This window comes from Panthera tigris, chromosome D3, assembly GCF_018350195.1.
Source record: "Panthera tigris isolate Pti1 chromosome D3, P.tigris_Pti1_mat1.1, whole genome shotgun sequence".
Lineage (NCBI taxonomy): Eukaryota > Metazoa > Chordata > Mammalia > Carnivora > Felidae > Panthera > Panthera tigris.
Window position 1 is genome coordinate 72,123,381 of NC_056671.1, and position 25,251 is coordinate 72,148,631.

At 34.5% G+C, this 25,251-nt stretch overlaps 1 protein-coding gene and 1 non-coding gene across 2 annotated transcripts in view; one reads left to right on the top strand and one right to left on the bottom strand.

Annotated features, from left to right (window-relative positions):
- DCC (DCC netrin 1 receptor) overlaps nucleotides 1-25,251 on the top strand; it is a 631,926-nt gene that overhangs the window by 434,685 nt on the left and 171,990 nt on the right. The window contains exon 15 of the mRNA XM_042961575.1: nucleotides 11,104-11,214. Within this exon, the coding sequence (XP_042817509.1) occupies nucleotides 11,104-11,214 (111 nt within the window). The remainder of the gene's footprint in view (nucleotides 1-11,103; nucleotides 11,215-25,251) is intronic.
- Nucleotides 1,146-1,249, bottom strand: LOC122232823. Its single transcript, XR_006210238.1, has one exon. It is a non-coding gene; the product is annotated as a U6 spliceosomal RNA (small nuclear RNA).

Sequence of the window (25,251 nt, forward strand, 5' to 3'; positions counted from 1 at the left end):
CAGAATTCTCTCTGTGTCAGTAAGTCCTTTATGAGGTGGTAGCTTGGTCTAGGGTTGCACCAGTAAGTACTTAGGAGGGCTTTATAGCTCTAAGGAGAGTGTAAACTATTGCCTGGGGCTTGGGAGGCAAAGCATAATATAGCAGAGGCTCTTGGTAAGGATTGGGAGGCAAAGTTGAGCAAATCTGGAGTGGCACATAAAAAGGGTCCTGGAAAATATACAAACTGAAACTCTTAACTTACACCTAATGGATAATATAAACTATCACTGCAAATGAGGAAAGAAGAAAGAAACCCCTTATTTATTTCTTTCTCTATACCATGTGCTCAGTAAATTTCCATTTGAAATCATAGTTTGTTACACACACACACACACGCACACACACATTTTAAGCTACATTTAAGCTACATTTAAGTCCGCATTCTGCAACTTGATCAAAACCTGTTTTCCCCCTCAGGTTTGTTGTTGTTGTTGTTGTTGCTGCTGCTGCTGCTGCTGCTATTGGTGTTTGGTTTTTGGTTTTCGATGTGTTTTTCTTGTCTCTTGTGCCTATAAAATTTTAGCATAATGGTGAAAGTGCTTCCAAGTAGGTTGTCAAAAATCACATTACTCGTTTTATATCTGGACAAAAATCTCTCAGACAAGTATTATTGCCTCTAAGAGGAAGTTATGGCACTCTACCACATCATTTAAAAAGCTTAAGAAAAGCCTAGATCTTACGTCTTCTTTCCTGATGAAATTATGGGAAGAAGGTAAAAATAGATGAAGTGAGGCATATGTGCTCAGTGTGATAGTTGGTGTAACCTGTAGTTTATTTTGACAGAAATCACCAACATTGGAAAAAAAGTCTTGCTGAAAAAATTTTAATAGAATTCCTAAGATGTAATAGATGAAGAGTCTCTAAGGATAATTATATCCAAGACTTTTTCACCCCTGGTTTTACTGAGGTATTATTGTCACATACCACCGTAGAAGTTTAAGGTCTACAACTTAATGGCCTCACTTGTGTTCACTGTAAGATGATTAACGCTGACAGTTTAGTCAGCAGCCATGATCTCATATAGATACAATTTAAAAAAAGAAAAAAAAAGTCCTTATGATGAGAACTCAGGATCCACTTTCTTAAAATTTTCATCTATATCATACAAAATGTGGAATGCTTCACGAATTTGCAAGCCATCCTTCTGCATGGGTCCTGCTGATCTCTTTATCACTCCGATTTTAGTATATGTGCTGTGGGAACAAGCACCAAGCCTTATTTTTTTTAAATAGATGATGGTATTTGAAGCCCTGAAATCTTTTTTTTAAGTTATTTCCTTCTCAGATGAAAAGGTTAAAAATATAAAATAACCTTTTTATACAATAATTCATTAAAAGATGAGTGTTCCAATGGAAGAGCTCAGGATTGGATATTCAATTTATGAAACTATAAATAGCCAAGATGCATGAAACAATGTTCAAGCTCATTAGTAGAGAAATGCAAATTAAAACAAAAATGAGTTAACATTTTCTTTGGATTAAAGTAATAAAGATATAAGTAAATGATGATACCCTGTTCTGGAAAGCATATGGGAGACATAATTAATATTCATATACTGCTGTGGGCCAGATGATTCTAGAATCTCTCTGGAAAGCAATGTGTAGATATTTGTTATACACAGGTGTATATACGTGTGTGTGTGTGTGTGTGTGTGTGTGTGTGTGTGTGTGTGTGTGTGAGTGTGTGTGAGAGAGAGAGAGAGAGCAAGAGAGAGAGAGAAAGAGGGAGGGATCTTTACAGATATATGATCTATGTTTTCTACTAGGAATTTATTCCAATTATGCAGCCATATTTTCTGCAAATTTTTTCACTATAAACATGTTCATTGCACTGTTCTTTTAATAGAAAATTTTAAGGAAAAAAAATACCCCAAGCATCCAAATATAGGCAGCTACTTAGAAAATTTTGTCAAAATCATATCAAGGAATACTGCTTACCTAATGAAAATGATAAATACTAAATCAAATGTTAATTATTTCAAACGTGATTCAATGAATAACTCAACTTTAAATCAATATTAGTGTGTGAAGTTGATATTTATAAATAAAATATGAATTTGTAGGAAAATATTTAGAGTAATATATATATACCAGAATATTGATGGTGATTGTTATTTACATTTGTAACAACAATAAAATATGTATTTTAAAATTATGTATATAACATGAAGAACAAAAAGGCAAGACCCTAATGTCATATCATGACTTTTGGTCACCAAAATTGAAAATTCCTACCACTAAAGCTAACTCCATGGCCACTGAACAGCTAAAAGGCAAGTGGCCCAGAAAATAAATGAAGAATCGTAGCCACCTGGCCAAAAGAAACTGCTACTGTGAATTCTTTAGTATTTACGGTATTTTTGGCAAATGGGATTTAACACATTCACCTCAGTAGTATCAAACCAAGATTCTGGCTCTCTAAATAGACAAACTTTTAGGATTCTCTCTCTAAAGAAGTGAAATTATTAAGGAAGAAAAAAAAAGCCAGAAGTCTGAAATAAAGGTGTTGGCAACATTGGTTCCTTGTGGAGGTCCTGAGAGAAAACTCATCCATGTTTCTCTCCTAACCTCTGGAATTTGCTGGCAATCCTTGACATTCCTTGGCCTGTAGTTATGCTGCTCCTATCTCTACACCACCTTCTTCTGTTGCCTGTCTGTGTTCTCTCCTCTTCTTATAAGGACACGCGTCATTGGATAAACCCCAGTCTAAATCCAGGATGGTTTCATCTCAAGATCCTTAACTATTCATATTTATAAAGATCCTATTTCCAAGTGAGGCCGCGTTCTGAAGTTCCAGGTATTCAGGAGTTTTGAAGTAGACACTATTAAACTTGCTGACAGATACCTTTTATTTTCCCTCTCAAGAACAATCATTTTTAATTGTATTCTCTAATGAACTTTATTCAAATATAAATAATTCAGTCCTACATTTTTATTCATCTAAAATATATGGGACAATTAGATCTTCTAATCAGCATGAGCTATACCCCCTTACCATTCTGGTTTAATACCATTCAGGCCAAAAGCAAAGAAATAGGATGAATTAATTAGCTTGTTATTGGAATAGCTCACAAATGCCCCTTCCCATCTTTATACATTTCTAGGAATCTGGACTCAAATTTGAATTCCTCATTCATACTGTTCTTTCTTAATTTCAACAATTACAAAATGAATTTGGGAAGACAAACAATCTGGGCAGTTATATTTGTAAGTGTACCTGATATTTATGGTAAAAACAAAAGTCACACAGACTCCATTCTTAAATTGAAATGAAGAAATAAAAACTGCCAGAGAATAGCCTCATACCTGTAAAACATTAAAAACAAGTTGTACAGAGTCTCTGCCTTCCTATCCCCTGATCTGTGACCCAACTTCAGTAATGCCTGTTGCATTGCTAGATATTGTGGGAGTGTTTTCAGTGGTAGAGAGCACAGGTTTTGACTTGTTCCCAGAATATATTTATTTAGTAATGTATGCAATTTCTAGTTTACAAAAATAATTGATTTTCTGTATGAATCTGCGGCACTTTAGAATGTACAAGGCTTGACCCTATGTTTCCAATACCTATATGGTACATGGATATATTGATTTGTCTGTTAAAAACTTGGAAATGCTAGAATGCTTCATTTGGATGACATAAATATTCAGGTGTAGAGACTCAAACTTGTTTTTTACAATCCTCTGTTAGACAGGTGTTTTTTTGTTGTGTGTGATTTTTACTAGGATAATGAGACATCTGCAATAACATAGTAATTCAGAGTTATAACAAGGATTTTAAATCATTGTTATCAGTTTCATTGTGGGATCCCATGTCAACTAAATTTTAAAGCGTTGTTTTTAATTTTTGAGTGCTCTTCAGAGAAAGTTGTTTTGAATTGAATTGAAGAGTTTTCTTGTGTTTCATGGCCAATATAGAATAAACGTAATGATTAACATGCATTGGTATTTTATGGACTGAAAAATGAAACAATAGCATAGAATTTTATAACAAGGTTAGCATTAGGGGAATAAAGGGAAATTATATTGTTTGAATAATGTACCATCTCTTAACATAAGTCCTGTAAAATTAGAAATAGAACAGAATTACAGAGCTTGAAGGCACTTAGTATTGGGGATAGAAACAGGCAGATGATCTTCTTTCAACAATGTATTTTTTTTTATAGTTGAGGAATGCATTGCTACTTACACCATACTTTTTATAGAATAAAATTATACTTAGAAGCAGGTAGGAAATACACATGCATGGGCATGCCACACATAGGCACAGCATACACAAACACATGCCCACCCCCACAAACACAATGAGATTGAACTATGGGTCCCTGACAAACCAGACCATTCATCTTATGCACAGTCCTAATTTTATAGAAGAGTTAACTGAAATCTAAAGAGTGACATTGCTAAGATCTACCACTAGTTAGGGAGATAATCCCAACTCGATTGTAGGCATTTCAACTCCTAGTTATATACTCCTTATACTATATAATATTGTCTTCTTTAGCTCACTGTATTGTAAATGACTCTGGCTATCACATGAATCTGTAATAGATCATTGGCATTAAAAATAATTTAACATTGGGGCGCCTGGGTGGCGCAGTCGGTTAAGCGTCCGACTTCAGCCAGGTCACGATCTCGCGGTCCGTGAGTTCGAGCCCCGCGTCAGGCTCTGGGCTGATGGCTCGGAGCCTGGAGCCTGTTTCTGATTCTGTGTCTCCCTCTCTCTCTGCCCCTCCCCCGTTCATGCTCTGTCTCTCTCTGTCCCAAAAATAAATAAAAAACGTTGAAAAAATTAAAAAAAAAAAAAATTTAACATTTATAACAATAATAATACCAGCATTAACTTTGACAACAGCCACTGTGCTGAAAACAGTATGGAGTTTCTTCAAAAAATTAAAAACTAGAACTACCATATGATCCTGCTATCCCACTCCTGGGAACATATCCAAAAGAATTAAAATCGGGATCTGGAAGAGATATCTGCACTCGTATGTTCACTGTAGCATTATTCACAAGAGCCAAGGTAGACAAACAATTCAAATGTCCACCTAAAACAATTTTTTTAATGTTTATTTATTTTTGAAAGAGAGAAAGAGAGACACAGTGTGAGCTGGGGAGGGGCAGAGAGAGAGGGAGACACAGAATCTGAAGCAGGCTCCAGGCTCTGAACTGTCAGCACGGAGCCCGATGCGGGGCTTGAGCCCAGGAACCATGAGATCATGACTTGAGCCAAAGTCAGACACTTAACTGACTTAGCCACCTCGGCGCCCCTCAAGTGTCCATTGACAGACAAATGGATAAAGATGTGGTAAATATCAATAGACCATGGAATATTATGCAGCCTGAAAAAAAAAAAAAAGGAAATCCTGCCATTTGCACCAACATAGATGGATCTGGAAGACATTATGCTAAGTGAAATAAGTCAGTCACAGAAGAACAAATACTTCATGATTCCTTTTGTATGAGGTATCTAAAATAGTCAAACTCATGGAAGCAGAGAACAGAATGGTGATTGCAAGGGTAGAAGATGAGGGTGAAATGGGGAGTTGTTCAGTGGGTATAAAGTGACAGTTACACAACAGGAATAAATTCTAGAAATCTTTTATACAACATAGCACCTATAGTTAACAGTATTGTGCACTTAAAAATTTTTAAGAAAGTAGACCTAATAATGCCAAATATTTCAACCATTAAAAAAAAGAGGACACAAGGAATCTTTTGGAAATAGTGGATATGTTTATTACCTTGATTGTGGTGATGGTCTCATGGATGTAGGCCTATGTCCAAACTCATCAAAATGTATACATTAAATATGTCTCGTTTTTGGTGTATTAAGTATATGCTTCAATGAAGCTGAAAACCCTCTATAAAAACACTGTATATATACATATATCCATATATATATTTCAAATTTAGTCTTTGTAACAATTTTTATGCATATATTCTCATTTTACTGATGAGAAAACTTAGACAAAGAAGGAGGGCAAACAAGTTTTTCAAGGTCACATACCTAATGAGCAGTGAGGTAAAACTTCAAATCTAATACTGCCTGAACTGAGTACCTATACTCCTAGCTCTTAAACTGTAGGTAATGTGTTGCCAACCACAGATAATGAATGTGTGATTTTGTGTGTATAAAGGGATACATAAAGTGGAATAATGCACAATGGAAAAAGGTTTCTGTTGGATAATAAAAATTGAATATTAGCTTAGCAGCTAAAGGAGCTGCTTAACTCTAGGAGAAATTTTTTTTTATTTTTTTATTTTTTTTTATTTTTTTTTTATTTTTTAATATATGAAATTTACTGTCAAATTGGTTTCCATACAACACCCAGTGCTCATCCCAAAAGGTGCCCTCCTCAATACCCATCACCCACCCTGCCCTCGCTCCCACCCTGCCCTCCCTCCCACCCCCCATCAACCCTCAGTTTGTTCTCAGTTTTTAACAGTCTCTAATACAGAGAACTCTAGGAGAAATTAAATCAAAGCTTTCCTACCTACTTCTTTTAAAAAATGCTATTTAAAATTTCTACTGGCCCAACTCAGGAAACACATCCTAGAAAACAATGTTTAGAAATACTCACACAAGAAAGCTTTAGATTCCAGACAGGCTTGTCTCTACCCTATCTTCAGTGAATAAATGAATAGATAGATAGATAGGGAGATAGACAGACAGATAATGTTTTGAAAGTTCTTTAGGTATCAGCTCTCAGGATTGGGGCTCAAAAAATTGCTTGTTCATGTTGATTGTTGTTATAACTTTTGAAGATACCTCTTCTTTCAAATGTGAACATTTTGGGAGATAGCCAAAGCATAAGAGACTCTTAAAAACTGAGAACAAACTGAGGGTTGATGGGGGGTGGGAGGGAGGAGAGTGCAGGTGATGGGTATTGAAGAGAGCATCTTTTGGGCTGAGCACAGGGTGTTGTATGGAAACCAATTTGAAAATAAATTTCGTATATTAAAAAAAAATAATTAAGGGGGCGCCTGGGTGGCTCAGTCGGTTAAGCGGCTGATTTCGGCTCAGGTCATGATCTCGTAGTCCGTGAGTTCGAGCCCTGCGTCGGGCTTTGTGCTGACAGCTCAGAGACTGGAGCCTGTTTCAGATTCTGTCTCCCTCTCTCTGACCCTCCCCCGTTCATGCTCTGTCTCTCTCTGTCTCAAAAATAAGTAAACGTTAAAAAAAAATAATAATTAAGAAAATAAATAAATAAATAAATAACCCACCAATGTGATTTTTTTTAATTAAGAGAAAAACCTTATACTGAATTTGAAGTTTAATTGAACTCTTAGGTTGATACATTGTAAAAATCATAGAATTATCAGTTCTTTCCTGCCTTCCTGCTCATATTTTAGTTCTGGATGTAATCATTTTAGACAAAAATTTCTTGCATATTTGCCCAGTGCTTTATACTTGCTACTGATGTCCCTCTTAGGTCCCAGCCTTGGCCAGGTGGGTCTCTGAAGAGAATGGTCTCTGGCGCCTCAGCAGGAGATAGGGCAGAACCAAGAGTCTTCTCCCAAAAGCACTCCAAGTTGTGATTAAAGCTCCACATAGTCACTTGGCTTAATTTATGTCAACCTTATTATCCTTATCTCTGAAGTGGGAGTAATAATGTATTTATGGCAAAATTATAGAGTGTGTGAAAATCAAGTCAGAAAACAATTTGCAAATGTTATCTATTAAATGTTTAATTATATAAACTATTCTAAAAGCAGTCTGGCATGTGATTCTCAAAAGAACATTATAAGATGGAAAAGCAGGTATTATTACCTAACTTATATGGGAAATGGCAATTAAAAGAGCTTTCAGTACATCTAAACTTGCCCAGCTAAACTTGCAACCTAGATTTCTGAAGGTCATACATGGAATGTCTCTCTGAAAAGCTGAAATATCTCGTTCCACTTCTCACCACTTCCTACACTTATCTAGACATAGAAGAGGGTCGAGGTTTAATTCCGTTGGTAAAGGTTTCAGAAGACAGAATCAGAAGACTTGGATAAAGATATTTTAAAAGAAGATTTAGTTTTGGTTTATCCCTACAATGTAAAACTAGGGCTTATTTGTAGATAATATTGTAGTAAAGCAGATCAGTGCAATATAAGGAAGAACTTTTCCAACAAGAGAAACGGTTGAGTACATTCCCTCCCTTGGTGAACTTCTCATTCCAAAGGTATTCCTGCTTTATTTACAGGATCACTTTGTTAGATGTATATCCAAATAGCTCTAGATGGGTCATTTGAATAGACATTAATTAAGATCCTTTTTGATATTCGGATTATATGTATATATTTAAACTTTTTTATACTTAATCTAGAATTTCTTAGGTGTTTCTAATGAGAAAGATTCCACAGCTATATTTTAGAATAAAATTCAAATTAAAAAACATTTAAGCTAAAATATAATAGTTCAAAGAAATTAGGCAGGATTTTCAAAGGGACCTGGGCAGTAATGTATACAGCATATTAAACCTTCACTGGATATCAGAGAGGATCACATAAATAGCTCATCTTCCCTCCTTGGAAGAGGTATTTTGATCAGTAGGTTAGTCTGGTTAGGCAAGACTCCAGTGGGGAAATACTTAATGGATGGTCTCTAAATTGACCTATGATTTCACTTCAAAGAACTGTTAGTAGGTTTTTGTTTTACTCAAGACTGAATTAGTGATACTGACAGATCCTCAATGCAATATATATAAATAAAAATTTGGCAAAATTATAAAGAAATCTTTCTCTCTTCTAGTGAGGTATTTTACTACTCATATCTACTTTCTAGTGAGATAATTTAATAAATTCCTACTAAAAATTGATATATTCTGCACACAAAAAGTAACTTGATTTAAAGTCAAATGAATGGAACAGAATATAGGGCATTCAAAAAAGATTTCCATTTATATGTCAAAACAGTGCATATGATAAGATGGCAGGTCATTCAGGGTTCAACCAGAGAATCAGAACCTGTGGAGATGTGTACTAAGGCGTTTATTACAAGGAATTGACTTAAATGATTGTGATGCCTGGCTAGGCCATTCCAAGTCCACAGAGCAGGCCATAAGAAAGGCAGGCTGAAATTCTCGGGCTGAAGTTGCTGTCTGCAGGTGAAATTTCTTCTTCAGGGAAGCCTTACTTCTGCTCTTAAGAACTTTCACTGGTTTGAAGCTGCCCCCTCCCCAATTATCTAAGATAATATCCTTTGCTTAAAATCAACTGAATATGGACTTTAGTCACATCTATAATATAACACCTCAAATTAGTGTTTGAACACTGAGGACTTCAGTCTAACCAAGTTGAATAAAACTGATCATTACAGATGGTATTCCTAATCACTGGTGGAGATGGTATTAATACAATTGCCCATCCTTTTCAAAGAAAAATAAAATTAAATTTTACTTAATATAAAAGAATATATTCTTGATGGTCTAAAACTATGTCAGATAAGACCACTATGAGAGCCATGAGGTACAATGATTAGGTAAGCATTTGTTCCCAGAATTCTCTCCCTATTATTTTCCATGTCCTGGAAACTACAATCAATCCACAATCCCTTTGCCTTAGTAATTAACAATGGTGCCTATGAAAAGGTGCAAAATGTTAACAAATTCAGATCAACATCATGTGAACTAAGGGACAAATCAAAGTGAGTACAAACCTATTGAGCCATGACAAAGGCCTTTTGTTCAAAAGCATCCATTTGCTGCCTTCCTAATGATGTTAGATATTATATTTTAACCTAGTATTTTTGGGTATGTTAAGTGCTTCCTTAGTGGATCTTTCAACAGCTGCTTTCTGTGTGTGCATTCCATGTGTCAGTGTAATGGAATCTATGGGTATATAGATAAAATACCGGTAATAACAAAAACAGCAACAGTTCTAACTATTCTCAGTCTATTTCTTTATGGAGCTTCTAGTCTATCTTATAAAATTAGAAGCCTCTTAAAGAGACAGCATTTTGTGTCATAGATACTTTTGTGTGGGTGGATTTATCAAATTGTCTTCTCTAATAGTACAATTTATTGAAGGTAACTGCTATGGACGTTAACAAGTCCATCTAACCATCACTTAAAACATTATCTCCAATTAATAATAAATTAGAATTCCCCTAAAGACCAAGATTTACTCATCTGCCTATGCAAAAATATACAAATTTGTAACTGTGTACATGATAAGCATCATTTCTCCAATAGTTTATTTTCTTTATGAATTTTTCTTGTTACCAAATATTTGTGCCATTTTAGATTAACAAAATATAGATTGTAATTTAAATTTACCAGGGTTGTTCAACTTTGGAGATTTAAGGACTTGTCAGTTTAAGCCAAGTCCTCATTGTCTGAAGAAAGTCACATGGTTTTTTAGCAAGTGTAATTTGTTTTACAATAATTTGTCATGGTAATGAGCTGCTTTGAGATTTAGCTAAAAGGACTATTACTTACATAAAATTTTATACATATCACACTAATGATCCATGGGCCATCTCTCATCAACCTGTATTCTGTGTGCTCTCTAAAAAATAAGCCCTGATGTACAATATTATATGCCCAAGTTATCATGGAGATAGACTTTCTTCATGCTTCTAGTGTGGACAGTGATGCAAAATAAAGTATGCCTTGTGATAAAAGGCCTAGTATTTTCTGCTTAAGTGCAGTGGCTTTGGATTCTTCTTTCTTGGCTCAAAGAAAACATAATCACTGACCTTGAATAAATGATGGAGACATACATTTTTAGGATGACTGTTCTTGATTTATAGACAGACCTCTTCTAGACTGTGAGAAAAAATGATCCTTGCTATTTTTGATTATTTCTTCATCGTTCATATTTTATATTCTGCATCTGCCCTGAAGCTACTTTCAGGGATACATTTTTATAAACTAGGAAAAAATAAATGAGAATATGTGAAAAATAATTTGATTTCTTGCTGTACTATTTCTGCCCTTTTGGCCAAAATAATAATCACCACAACAATCACAAACCATGTAAAGATGTCTACAGTTTTGAAAACTCTTGAAAATAAGCTAGAAATACTTTTTATTCAATAACTTTTTTTCCCCTTTCTGGAACATTCTCTTATAGGACTGGAGAAAGGAAGTCAGTATAGTTTCCAAGTGTCAGCCATGACAGTTAATGGCACTGGACCACCTTCCAACTGGTATACAGCAGAGACTCCTGAGAATGATCTGGATGGTAAGACCGATCCCAATCACTGTCACTTTGATTTCTATTTTCTTTGTTACTTCAGCTTCAAAGGCTCCCTTATTAGAAGTTGATGAACTCCAATACTGGGGATGTTTATTCCTTCTATATCATTCAATGCAAGACAAAACAAAATATAAAATACAAAATCCTCAGTAGATTCTTCAACAATACCATATAAAATTATGTATTAATTACATTCTTCATGAGTTATTTTTTTCAAGATAATTTGAAATTATGTTTTTTAAATTTATCTTATTGAATAATCAACCTTAAAATTTTCTTCATAGGAATTGCTACAATTCCTAATAATAATCATGAAATACAATTACTTTACCCTTGCCCTTTTATGATGCTTCTGCAAAATAGCAATATGTATTTTTTGTTTGCTTGTGGTATGGTCGTTAATATTTGACATTTCATCTTTTTAAAACAAGGAATAATCTGCCTTGTTTGCTTAATCATCTGCCTAGTTGTCTTAAGACATTTGTGGATGAGATACTGAGATTTTTATAAAAGTCATGTATCAGTAATTTAAATATAAGCAAAATCTTCAAAATTAGAAGATGAGAAATAGTGTTTGAAATGAAAACATCATGACTGATAGGAAAAAAATCAAGAGGAATGGGTAATACAAGCAACAGAAAGAAAGTATAAATAATAAAGCAGAAATATATGATGAAGAATTAGAATTACAAATTGAAGAAGTAGAAATTTATGAAAAGAAGAGGTACTTGAAAAAGAAATTAGTTATGATCAGTACACTTAAGCTAAGGGATTAAAACCAAGACCAAAAAAAACAAACCACATATGTATTGCAAATGAGACTGTCTAAATCACTGACAATGAAATACTCTTACTCCTTCACTGGCAGACCTGAAAGCATCCAAGTTACTGCAAGATGAACATTTCTATGTCCCTTCCCTTTGTCTCCTTTTGCTCTCTTGCTCCTTCCCTCACTTTTATTCTCGTCCCCGTTCTTGCGTTGTCCTCTCTCCAGTTTGTCTTCCCTTGTTCCTTGAGCTCCTCCTTCTTATTTTTCTCTTTCTTGATCTTTCCCTTCTCTAAGTAATTCACTATCACTCATGAGTTTCATGTAATCATAGATTCCACTTTACAAAATAATTAATGTGGCAGTGAAACAATCAACAAATGCCATTTCCACAATAATGGTAATTCCTACCACGTGACAGCACATTAAAGAATATTCGTAGGAAACTAAGTAGCTTTGAGGGTATAATAGTAGATAGAAGGCATGACCTTCTCCTTGTGGAGTTTAAAGTATAGCAAAGAAAAACAGACATCCCAGGTGAAGTCATAGGAAATTGCCATTTCATAGTTCAAACTTTGTTGAGTAGTGGAAATATCCTATCTATCAACATAGAATGAATAGATAAATTGATAGGCAAACAGACATATAGAAGGCTTGCATTTAAACTGAGTCTGGAGGGAGGAAGAGGAGTTTGGAGTGCAAAAGCATACATTACAAACTGAGGGAGGAAGTGTGGAGGGCAAGTTGAATGCAGTTCTGAAGTCAAGATGGACCAAGATACTATTTGAGGCCTGAAAAAAGACTATCAAGACTGAAACACAAGGATGACACATGTTGAGGTTTGTAAGATAGCAGGTTCTAAATTGGGCAAGACCATATTAAGGATCTTGAACTTTGTCCTAAGAATGTCATTAAAGCAATAATGTGCTTTATCCTAAGCAAGTCATTACAGGACTTTTTTAAAATAGTGACTTAATTATGTTTTCATTTTGAAGAGATTACTGTGGCTGAAGCATAAACAATTGTATTCGATTAGACAACCATGGGCCAACTCAGGACAACCTTGGAGGTAAAGTTAGATTTTATTGGGAAAGAAACTCGGGGCTTAGAAGATTTGTCTTCATCTTTATAAATTGAAAAGTTGTGGAGCTGCACAAAGTCACACTTCATAAAGCTTATATCCTTCACTAATATATTAGAGAACATTCATGTATTTACTTATTCAACATATATTTCTTATATATATCAGGCATTATTTTAGGTACCAGAGGTTAAGCAATAAATAAGGTCCCTACTCTCGAGGGGTATAAATTTATTGAGATAGAGGTGGATAGTGATAAATGTTATGAAGAAAAATAAAGCATGGTAGAGGGAATAGCAAAAGATTAGGGAGTACTGTTTTATGTAGGGTACTGAGACGATCTCTCTGATGAGGTAAAATATGATCACAGACCTTAAGGCAGTGAGGGAGGCAGCCATAGGAATAGGTCAGACAAGAGTCCTCCAGGTAGAATAGCGAAAACAGACATCCTGAGGCTAGAGCCCAGTTGTTGGCTGAAGTATGGGGAGGAGGTCAGGATGGCTTGGTATAAAGACATGAGGATGTGCTCTGCTTTATTTAAGGAATAAAAGGACAATTCTGATAAACTACATAATACCTTACTTTTCTATTTACTTGAGAAATAACTTTGAAAGTTTATATACTTGTCCTTTATCCTCTCATTTACCTTTATGAGGTATATATTATTAGCCTTACTTTTAAAGGACAGTAACTTAAGCTAAGAAAGTTAAACTAACTTAATCAAGTCATTAAGGTAGAAATTGTGGATCTGAAACTCAGGACCTAGTTTTGTAAGTCAAATGTCCAATACAGACCATCGTAGGAAAGCCTCCACTAATCCTCTAGAACTGACCCAGTGACAATAAAAGACAGTGATTCAAGGCAGAAGATTCTAAGAAATGAGGTCATATCATTTACCCAAACCTAAGGGACTATATCTCTTACTGGAAGGAGTGAAAATAAATGGAGCAGAGGTGCCGAAGGTCCTATAAAATATCCAGGATGGATGGGGCTCTCCACTTGACTTATGTGCTCTTTCTTCTCACTCCAAATGACTCACAATCTAGTGGAACCAAAATGTAAAATCACAGCCCCTGGGATAGCGCAAAACTTCTATTTAACTGTCTGCTTTTTATATCCATGCAATCTTAATATACTCCAATCCATACATCTGTTTTAATTGAGAATCCCTATGCTTTGTTCATGAATAGAGTCTTAATAAATACTGCCTAATTGGATTTTTTAACATCTCTATACTCTTGGCTTAATAATGCCCCTCTTCTGCATGCAACATTCTTGCTTACTTTTTTTCCTTTCGTATTGATGCATTTATTATGAAATATAATTAAGAACTTATAGTGTGCCCCATCATGGGGAGTACAAACATGGAAGAGATAGGAACAGTTATCTTGAGAGATAAACAGGTGATGTCTGCACTGATTGAAAAGACTTCATGAAAACAAAAAGTGCTTGAACTAAAAACTTCAGGAAAAGGAGGTTGACTAAGATTACAAGGAGTGTAGGAGCACCTGGGTGGCTCAGTCAGTTAAGCTTCTGACTTCGGCTCAGGTCATGATCTCACAGCTTGTGGGCTCGAGCCCCACGTCGGACTCTCTGCTGACAGCTCAGAGCCTGGAGCCTGCTTCGGATTCTGCTTCTCTCTCTCTCTGCCCCTCCCCCGCTCACACTCTGTCTCTCTCTCTCTCTCTCAAAAAAATGAACATTAAAAAAAAGATTACAAGGAGGGTGTGTAGGACAGCATAGTAGATATTCTTCAAAAAGGCCTTTAGGAAAATTATTTCTGCCATGATTAGTTTAAAATGCATCCTCACTCATCCAAGTGCTACTCATTTACCAGTCAATTACCTTAACGCATTTCAAATAATACCCCTTTTCTTATTCTTTCACTTCTTTATTTGGATTATAATTACTTAGACAATCCTTGTCCTTGTCCGTAGTGTACATGTTAGCAATCCAAAAAGGTAAATAAAAAATTAATAGAAGAAAACTAATGGAATTGACACTTCTTATACATAATACTGTTCTGGATTATGACTTGAAATTGTTCACTCTTAAAACATGATAGAAACAGCCATTTTAGGGCACTAACTATATGAGTGTGCAACAGATATGGTTCACCTACTTTGTCAAACGGTGTTTCGTTGGCTGTAAGAAATTAATAGGATCATATATATTTGCTCCGAAGGCCTTTGTAATTTATTGACCCATAACCTCTTTTCACTGATACTCCTCTAAACTGATTTCAATTTCTCTTCCTTCCTCCTGTTTTTCTTATCTTGAATGCATCATTCAAATCTTAAAAAGTGTTACCCTTGGTAGGAATCAGTATTTGGACAAATGGACAAGCTCAGAAGTGGTCATAAATAGCTCCAAAGAATACACAGCCTGATGGCTTGTTCTATTTCCATATGTAAATGCAGAAATATAAATATAAATATATGTAAATATATATTTAAGCTAAGGGAATTTTCTTTAAATAGTCATCTCATTTCAACTCATTCATGTAAGTGTTTAAATCATAAAATAAGATATAAGCAGCTTCTACTATATAGCTTTCATGGCTAATGTAGGAAAGTTTTGAGTCCTAAAATCAGATATTTCCGTATAGAATTGCTTTGATTTCCCTTCAATAATAGATAAGGGGGAAGCAGCCATTTTGGAAACCACCAGAAATGGGAAGCATTCTTTGTGGTAGTCAAGGAAACCTCTACTGGGAGGGAAGTGCAGTGTTAGCCCTCCCTAGGTGCATCCTGTTACATAAAATTTTTCCCTCTTGCCTTAGAGTCTCCTGGTGAACTCCAAGGGGATGTTCTACTTGTTAGGGTGGTAGCTGAGCCCTGCCAGTCACTCAGGAGAGACAGTAGGAAGTACAGACAGTTCAAAGCAATCCCTTCTTCTTCCGTGACTTCTGTAATTCCTCTTGCATCCTCCACTCAGCTTAATCCTTGTGAGGATCAACAGTAACTTGTAGAAAAACTCCAATTCCTTATGGGATTGTCCTTTTAATTAGGATGTTTTGTTAAAGAAATTATAGAGCCAAACCTCACTGTTCCGGGCTCCCTGAAAGCATGTTTGCTGTTGTTACCGACAGCTGGAAAGTTTTAAAATATTTATTTTGTGCCTCAAATTTTCAACTTAAAGAAACAAGATCATTAGAATTCCCCAAAGTTCTTATGTAAATGTCTTGCATAAGGATATGAGAGAATTTGTGATGAAGTTCAGCAAGGTATCCTCCAGGAAATTGAGCGTGGGGATCAGTTTGTGCTGCTTCCCCCCACTCCCCGCCTAATTTTGAAGTGAACAGGTAGAAATCGTGATTTGCAATCAATAATGATGTAATTTAAAATTAAACTTCTACCCTAAAATGGAGGAGGTTGGCCAGCAAAAATTATCCATACAGAGGGACTCCTGAAAGTGCAACTAGGTGATGTAGCAAAAACTGTCAACCTGGGAGCAGGCTCTAATTTCCTGCCCTCAGGAAAGAGATAATTAGCCCTATTAGCCTGATTGAGTGAGGGTAAAAGGAGGTTACTGCAAATGCATTTCATTTGAGAAGTCAGCCACGAAGCAATTCCTGTGTTTTCGAACCTGCGTGATATATGATATTCTTCAAGAACATGGTTTTGAGCAGGAACACATGAAAGCTTACTTTCAGAATAATAATAAAATCTAAAATGATGAGACCACTGTGAAAGAAAGAACACCACCTATTAAAGTTGTCATCTTCATTAAAAAAAAAAAAAAAAAAAAAAAAAACAGGGTATGAGAAGTGGAAAATCTCTAGGTAGAAGAATGAGAAATGAGAAAAATAAATTTTGGGCTAAATGGAAGAAATTGAAGAATAGAAAAAGAAAGGAAGAAGGAAAGGAAAAAGGAAGGAAAGATGGAAGGAAGGCCAGCAAAATATATGTGTGAGTTGTGGTAGGCTGAATAATAAATAGGCTCCCTCTCCAAAATGTCCATGTCCTAATTCCTGGAATCTGTGAATATGTTAGTTTACATGGCAACAAAGATTTTGTAGATGTTAGTAAATTAAGGATTGTGAGACAAGAGATTATTCAGGATTATCCAGGTGGGCCCGATGTACTCACAAAGGTCATTCTAACAGGGAAGTAAGAGGAGTATCAAAGGTTGATGTCACAACAGAAGCAAAAGTTGGAGTGATGTAAAGCCAGGGGCCAAGGAAGGTGGGAAATCTCTAGAAGTTGGAGAGCGCAAGAAAGCAGTCATTCCTGATGCCTCGAGAAGAAACATTCTCCTGGGTTGACATCTATATATTACCTCCCTGAGACCAATACAGGAGTTCTAACTTCTAGAAATGTGACATACAGAATTTGTGTTGTTTTAAGCCTCTAAACTTGTGGTAATTTAAACCACTAAGTATAGCAGTAATAGTATTTGCCAGAAAAAAAATATTTTGGTGTCATTTGGGTAACTGAAAAAGATAAGTATAGTAGACCCTTGAAAAATGCCAAGGTTAAGCACACTGCCCCCCGTGCAGTTGAAAATTCACATATAACTTTAGTTTCTCCAAAACATAACTACTAAAAGTTTACTGTTGACTGTAAGACTTAGTTAACAGAGTCAGTTAACACATATCCTCTATGGTATATGTATTATATACTGCATTGTTAGAATAAAGTAAGCTAGAGAAAAAATGTTATTAAGAAAATCAAAAGGAAGACAAAATACACTTATATTACTGTATTTATTGAAAAAGTATCTGCATGTAAGTGGACCTGTACAGTTCAAACCCACATTGTTCAAGGCCCAACTGTATGCTTGTATCAAAATAAAAGTTTGCATCAAATATTATAAATCAGTTTGTGTTTTTAGTTTCCTATTAGCCAAAAGGTATGAAACAATAAGCACTAAGCTTGAAATAGAAAAATAGGTAAAGAAAAGGGAAACACAATATATATAAATGAGAGGCTCAAAAATCTAGAATTTCAGAGTCTGAACATTTAATGAAAGCCGAAATTGAGCAAGGACCAGAAATAAACAGTATGGTCTATGATGATACTCTTACCTAATAGATAGCTAAAGAAATAAGCTAAGGCCCAAAATTGTCTAAGATTTGATAGAAGATAAACACCATGGCAAATTGCATATCCACCCAAGAATTGGTTTTTAAAAAATACTTTAGGGGCGCCTGGGTGGCGCAGTCGGTTAAGCGTCCGACTTCAGCCAGGTCACGATCTCGCGGTCCGCGAGTTCGAGCCCCGCATCGGGCTCTGGGCTGATGGCTCGGAGCCTGGAGACTGCTTCCGATTCTGTGTCTCCCTCTCTCTCTCTGCCCCTCCCCCTTTCATGCTCTGTCTCTCTCTGTCCCAAAAATAAATAAAAAACGTTGAAAAAAAATACTTTAAAATATGTATTTTTAGGGGCATCTGAATAGCTCAGTTGATTAAGGATCCAACTCTTAATTTCTGCTCCGATCGTGATCTCACCATTTGTGAATTCGAGCCCCATGTCACACTGTGCACTGATAGCACAGAGCCTGCTTGGGATTCTCTCCCTCTCTCTCTGCCCCTCCCCTATAAGCTTGCTCTCTTTCTGTCTCAAATTTAATAAAATAAAATAAAAATTAAAAAATATATATATATATTCTAAATTGTTGGAAAAATAAGAATAAATAATGTGTTATGTAGCAAAGTACAGAAAATAAAGTTGTTAGTAAGGAAAAATGGAAAACACTCTTAGATGAGAGAAATTCTAAAATTTAATAAAACTGAACTGACTTCCCTTTGTAAAAGGGACTTTCAGATCCTGTTAAAAACAAAATGAAATTATATATTTTTAAGACAAAGGCAAAAATATTAAAGGAAAATTGGGCAAAGAATTAACAGGACACAAGTTGATAGGATTCCAGGGTAATGATGACATCACATACATACAACAGGCATACATACACACATGTGCATATACATGTATGCATGCAAACATACACACATGCATACGTGCACACAGAGACACATACATATGTATACACAGGCATATAGATGCACATGCACACAGACATACACACAGACATATGTACACAAACACCCACATGCACAAATACATGCATGGAATGGATGTATAATTTTATATTGACAACTACAAATAAATATACAAGTCACAAAACTTCAAGTCCCAAATATGCAACTCTTAAAGTACATAAACAATATATTTTCCAAAAAATTCAAAACACCAAGCTCCATCTGAGAAAGACTCTTTTTAAATGCTTGGAACAACAAAGGGGCGCCTGGGTGGCTCAGTCGGTTAAGCATCCGACTTCGGCTCAGGTCATGATCTCGCGGTCCGTGAATTTGAGCCCCACGTCAGGCTCTGTGCTGACAGTTCAGAGCCTGGAGACTGTTTCAGATTCTGTGTCTCCCTCTTTCTCTGACCCTCCCCTGTTCATACTCTCTCTCTCTCTGTCTCAAAAATAAATAAACGTTAAAAAAATTACAAAAAAAATAATAAATGCTTGGAACAACATAAAAATACATACTGATAGAAAAAATAAAAGAGAACTTGAAAAACAAAACATGGAATGAGAAAACTTAACATGCTTCAATCATAATTCCAAAGGAAAAGAAAGAATGGAGGAAAAATAAATTTTGAAGAGATAAGTGATAATTTTCCAGAATTGATAAAGTATATGGATTATCAGATTCAGGAATAATGCTTTACCTTTGATACATTGTACAATACCAAAGATAAAGACAAAAGAATAGCTTAAAATGCCCAAAGAGAGATTACTTCTTTAGGGACTATAATTATACTGATGAAGATTCCCCTATAGCAACAATTAAAGCAGAAAACAATGAAATATCTTCAAAGTGCTGGTAAAAAAGTTACTGTCATTAAAGAATTGTATATCCAACTAAACAACTATTCAAGGAAAGGAGGCATAAATAAAAATAGACAACCACCACCATCCTTTTTATAAAGAATGTACATTTTTTTAAAAAGATAAAGAAAATGACTAGAGGGATTATTAGAAAAGTGATTAACAAAATCATGTGACATGGGTACATCTGAGCAAATCATGGCCATCTAAAAGAAAAATTATGTTTTGGAGAGTTTAAAAAGTTGGTGAATATTAGGTAACAAAGAAGAGGGAGATCGTGGAGGTTAAACAGTTTTGAAATTGTTTTTATGATGTTCTCATGAAAAGAAGTGATATAATTAACTTCAGACTACAAGTTATATGTGATCTCAAAATTGAAAATCTTACAACCGGAAGGATATAGAGTATATCATTTTGTATCAGGTAGAGAAAAAATAAAATAGAGGAAGGGGCTCTTTAGGTTATACAAATGAGGTCATAAAAATGAAAAATAATACTTTATTATGAACAAATGGAAAATTAAAAGTGCATAATAAAGTCATAGAAATAAACTTTAATGTAGTAACAACAATAAGTGTATCAGACTCACCAGTTCAAGGATTCCATTACTTAATGGAATTTTGAAAACATCCATGTCTATAGTACTTTCAGTTGGCAAAATTTATAAATATTAAAACATGAAAAAGTTGAAAATAAAGAGATGAGACAAAATACCAGTCATCCTAACAAAAAAACATGTGTAGGTTTTTCTCTGGTAATTTTCTTAAGGCCAAAAACATCTTTAGGGGTAGAGTCACTATTAATGGTAAAAGGATTGAGTTATTGAAAATATGTAAATTGTTGAAGAAATATGTATTACTTATAAATATATGGCTTTTATAACAAATTTATACTATTAAAGCAAATCTTGACAGATCTTTATGAAAAAATTTACAAACATTTTAGTACACATTCATCAGTATAGAATCAGTAAATGTATACAGTTGTAGCTAGAAAATACAACAAACCAACACAAGTCTCACCATCTAAAGATGATCAGATTATCACCTTAACACTCTAATACATATCCTTTAATTTCTTTCATTATACACATGTCAGTATACACATACATGCATAAAATATTTATATAATTAAAAATATATAGATGTAACTAAAATGAGAATATATGATACTTACTGTTCTTCAAACTTCTGTTTTCAATTATTTTCATTTTTATCTTTGCAGATTATGATTTTACCTAAAATCCTGATCATATTCAAATTTCTTCAGTGAACCCCAAAAAACTTTTTTTACAGATCATTTGTGCAAACTAGAATTGAATCTAGGATTACACACTATATACAGTTTTTATATCCCTTAAGGCGCTCAATCTACCATAATTCCTTTTCTCCTATGATTTATTGAAAAGACAAGCTTTTGGTCCTCTATTTTAAACAACCCTAATATTTGTTTTTTTCTAATTATTTCTTGTTTCATTTAATTTTTTTCCTCTAGGGTCTGTAGCTTTGTAAACTGAAAGCTATATATAAAGACCAATGTTATATTTGGAGATTTTTACACATCTCTCAGAATAGGAAAAAAATGAAAAAGCAAGGAATGTGGAAGATTTACCTTTCATAATTGAAATATGCACAGTTACAGAATTGCATATTTTTTCCTAAGCATCCAAAAAATATTTAGTATTTGGCTGTAAGAAAATGGGTATTAAAATTCTTGGATAATACTAAATTCATTCATTGATCACAGTGTAATGAGACTAATAGTCAATAATAATATGATATCCAATATGTTTGGAAATACAAAAATATTCTTCCAAGTAATTCGTTGGTCCAAAAGAAACCATATTATATCTAGAATGTAACTTTTAGCACCTGATATCTAAGCAATCTTGTTTATTTGTGTACCTATTAGATTAAAAATATAGTGAAAATTTTATAAAATTGATTTTTTTTGCTTTCAACAAATGCAGAAATTATTTTTGTTTGGCTATTATTTGATAAAATTCTTGGTTAAAATCAATAACATGCCATTTAAAATGCATTCAAGTTAAAGATACCAATTCGAGGGTAAGAAGTGGGGTCTACACCAATGAGCTCGCAAATGCGGTCCTCTGGTGATATAACAATGTTATGATTTTATGCACAGAGGAACGTAGGTTGTAGGTGGCATGTCATGAAAAAGTATTTCTTTCACATGGGCTTTTGATAGGAGCCATCCATGATATGCTGGGTTATTAGTTGACAAAAAGACTTGCAAATGAGATGAGCCATTGGTATAACAGCCAATCCATCATGAAATTGAAGAATCCAGCCCCTTATTCTCATTCAAGTAGAATTCATCTTACATATAAGGAGTGTTGTAGGCAAAGCCAAATTGAGTTTGAAATCAGTTTAAAATCTGCTTTTGTTCTTGGGCAAGTGGTTGTTCAAAATCTCAGCACTCCACCATACAAACGATGTACAAATTATTTAGATTTGGATAAATGTTCGAAAAAGTTTTAAGTCCTTTCCTTAGCTATAGCACACTTTTTAGTATCCTCATGAAATGTTTAATCCCCTTATGACTTCCTTGACTTTTTCTAAGTATAATGTAGTATATAAGGTGGTGGGGTTTGAAATCTTAATAACTAGGTTTGACTTCTGCTCCACTCACTGTATTATCATGCACAAGTAACTTAACTTCCCTAAGACCTGAGTTTTCTCATCTGTAAATAGGGTGTAACAACAGTATCTATCTCAACAGATCTCTGTAAGAATTAACAACGATAATGGAAATAAAGTACTCAGAAATGTATCTGATATATATTAAGCACTCAACAAATGCTTATTGTTACTGATTTTCATATATTAGATCTCAAACTTCAACAGTGGTATGAAATACTAATACCATTGGTCCTATGAATCTTTTTCTTGTTCATGATAAAACTCTGTTGTCTGCATTAGGGAATAGATGTATTTCTTCTGATGCAAAAGCAGGGCATACACTCACTGTGTCTTAAAATCCCACCATCTAATTCAAGTATAATTTAATGGGACATCATCATATGTCATATGCAAGAGGGCATTTTGTAAAATTAGTCCGTCATTACCAGTTTCTTAAAAATTTGTGTTAATATGTGAGTATAAGGAAACTTTCAAAATGTTATTATTTTGTAAGAAACTAAAAGCAAGCATTCTGCTAAATACTAAAATACTAAATACATTGTCCTTAAAATCCAAATAAACCAGGGACGTTTCCTACTATTTTTATTATTCAACAGTGTAGAGGTTTTGATAAGAAATAAACACACAAAAAAACTTAAAAAGCTATATGTCATTACAGAAGGAAAGAAATGTTATTTTTATGAACAGTGTGATTGCATATTTGGGAATTCCAAGAAACTACATTAAAAAACTATTAGAATTAAAAAGAAAATTTAATATTAAAATTATATGTATATATACTTATATACATATACATATCTATGTATACACACAAAAAAATAGTTTTTTTATACTGGGCAATAATTAGTTCAAACATTAAAAAGAAAAGAAATGGATTCATATGGAAACCTAAAATATGATATCTAAGCCTAAATTTAACAAACTAAATGTATATGAAGAAAATAACATTTTATTAAAAGATATAAAATAAGACATGAATAATAGAAATATATTCCTTGATACAAAATGTTACCATATCAATGCTTCTTCCCAAATTAATGATTAAGTTAATAAATACAACTCCAATCAGAATGTACTTCATATGGAAGAATAAATGTAAAAGAATTCCGAGAAAATTTGAAAAGTAGAATAAACATTAACATTTACAATAAAACATGATTTAAAAATCAATATAGTACTGTCTGGCAACGAAATAGACAAGTAGATCCATGTAACAGAATATAGAGGACAGAAATATTTCTTGCTATATTTGAGAAATAAACTTTAAAATGAATTTGGCATTTCAACGAGCAGATTATTCAATAAATGGCATTGAGACTATTGCCAGTACTCCTAGTAGAGCATAAAGTTGTCTTTCCCCTATACCAAACTAGTTGGCAGTGGTTGATTCTAGTGATGGACTTGAAGGCAAAGGAAAGCAAAGCTATCACTTCTCATATAAATCAAAAATAGAAAGGTCAAGGATGGTTTTAAAAATTTTGTTGTTGCTTTCTTCCTTTGGTATTTTCAAGTATAATAAAGATGGAGGGCTCAAACACACATCCTATATGCACCTGGAGGTGGTGAGATGAGGTGAGCTGATCTCTCAAGGTATCATTCCTACTATAGGAGATTGTGTTCTCCCTCTTGTGTTCTCCACATTGGGACTGGTACCCATATCCACCAGTCATCTAAGCCAGCAGGTTCCCCATCCTCAACTCCTCCATTATCACTTCCTACCAATATACTCAGTACCTGCAATTTCTACCTCCCTAACACACCTGGAATTCATGCCCTCCTCTCTGATCCACCACTCTAGTTTATGTCAGCCTGTCAGCCTTTGTCACCTGCAAATAGCCTCCCACCTGGTCTTCTGTGGGAAGACACCAGTTTGCTCCTCTCTGGACTCCATCATGCTGTCAGAGTGATTTTTCTTAACCAGATATGATGAGGTTATTTCTCTATTCAAATTCTCCTTGTTGTGGCCCTGCCCATAACCTCAAGTTTGACATTCTATCACATCTTTGCATATGTATGCATCCCTCCAGATGCACTCCATTATATCTCATACTTTAACACTTAGTGTTTCCTCTGCCAGAGTGCCCTTTCACATGACTTCACACCTACTTCTACTTCAAAACTCACTGAATGTTTTGCTTCTAGGAGGCTTCTTTCATCTGAGCTGCATCCAGATGTCTTTCCTCTAAGCCTGCTGTCTTGGGCACAATATCAGCAACTATCCCACTCTTCTCAGCTGACTACAAGCAAAGACCATGCTTTATTTGATTTGAATTTCTCAGTGCTTTTCGTGGTGCCTGATGCATGGTAGATGCTTTATTAATATTGAATAGATGGGTCAATATATAAACATTCATAGCCAGGTATTATTTATGTTAAACTCATACTACTATAGTCATAAAAAACAATTATAGTTAAATGAGAGCTAGAAACATCCCCCTTGGCCCTCCTTGGTATACTTTTATTTAAATGGAGAATTATATTACCTTTTCCTCAAGTAAGATGTTAAAATAAAAACCCAAGTTTTCTAGAGAGAAGCTTGCCATAAGATTTTAGAGATAGTGATTTTCTTTTAGGGCAAATAGATCTATAGTTTTGAGAGACTAGGGTTTTAATCCAGTTAGAGGAAAATGAACCTGAAAAGTTCATGGAAGTACATCCTTTAGGAAATACATCC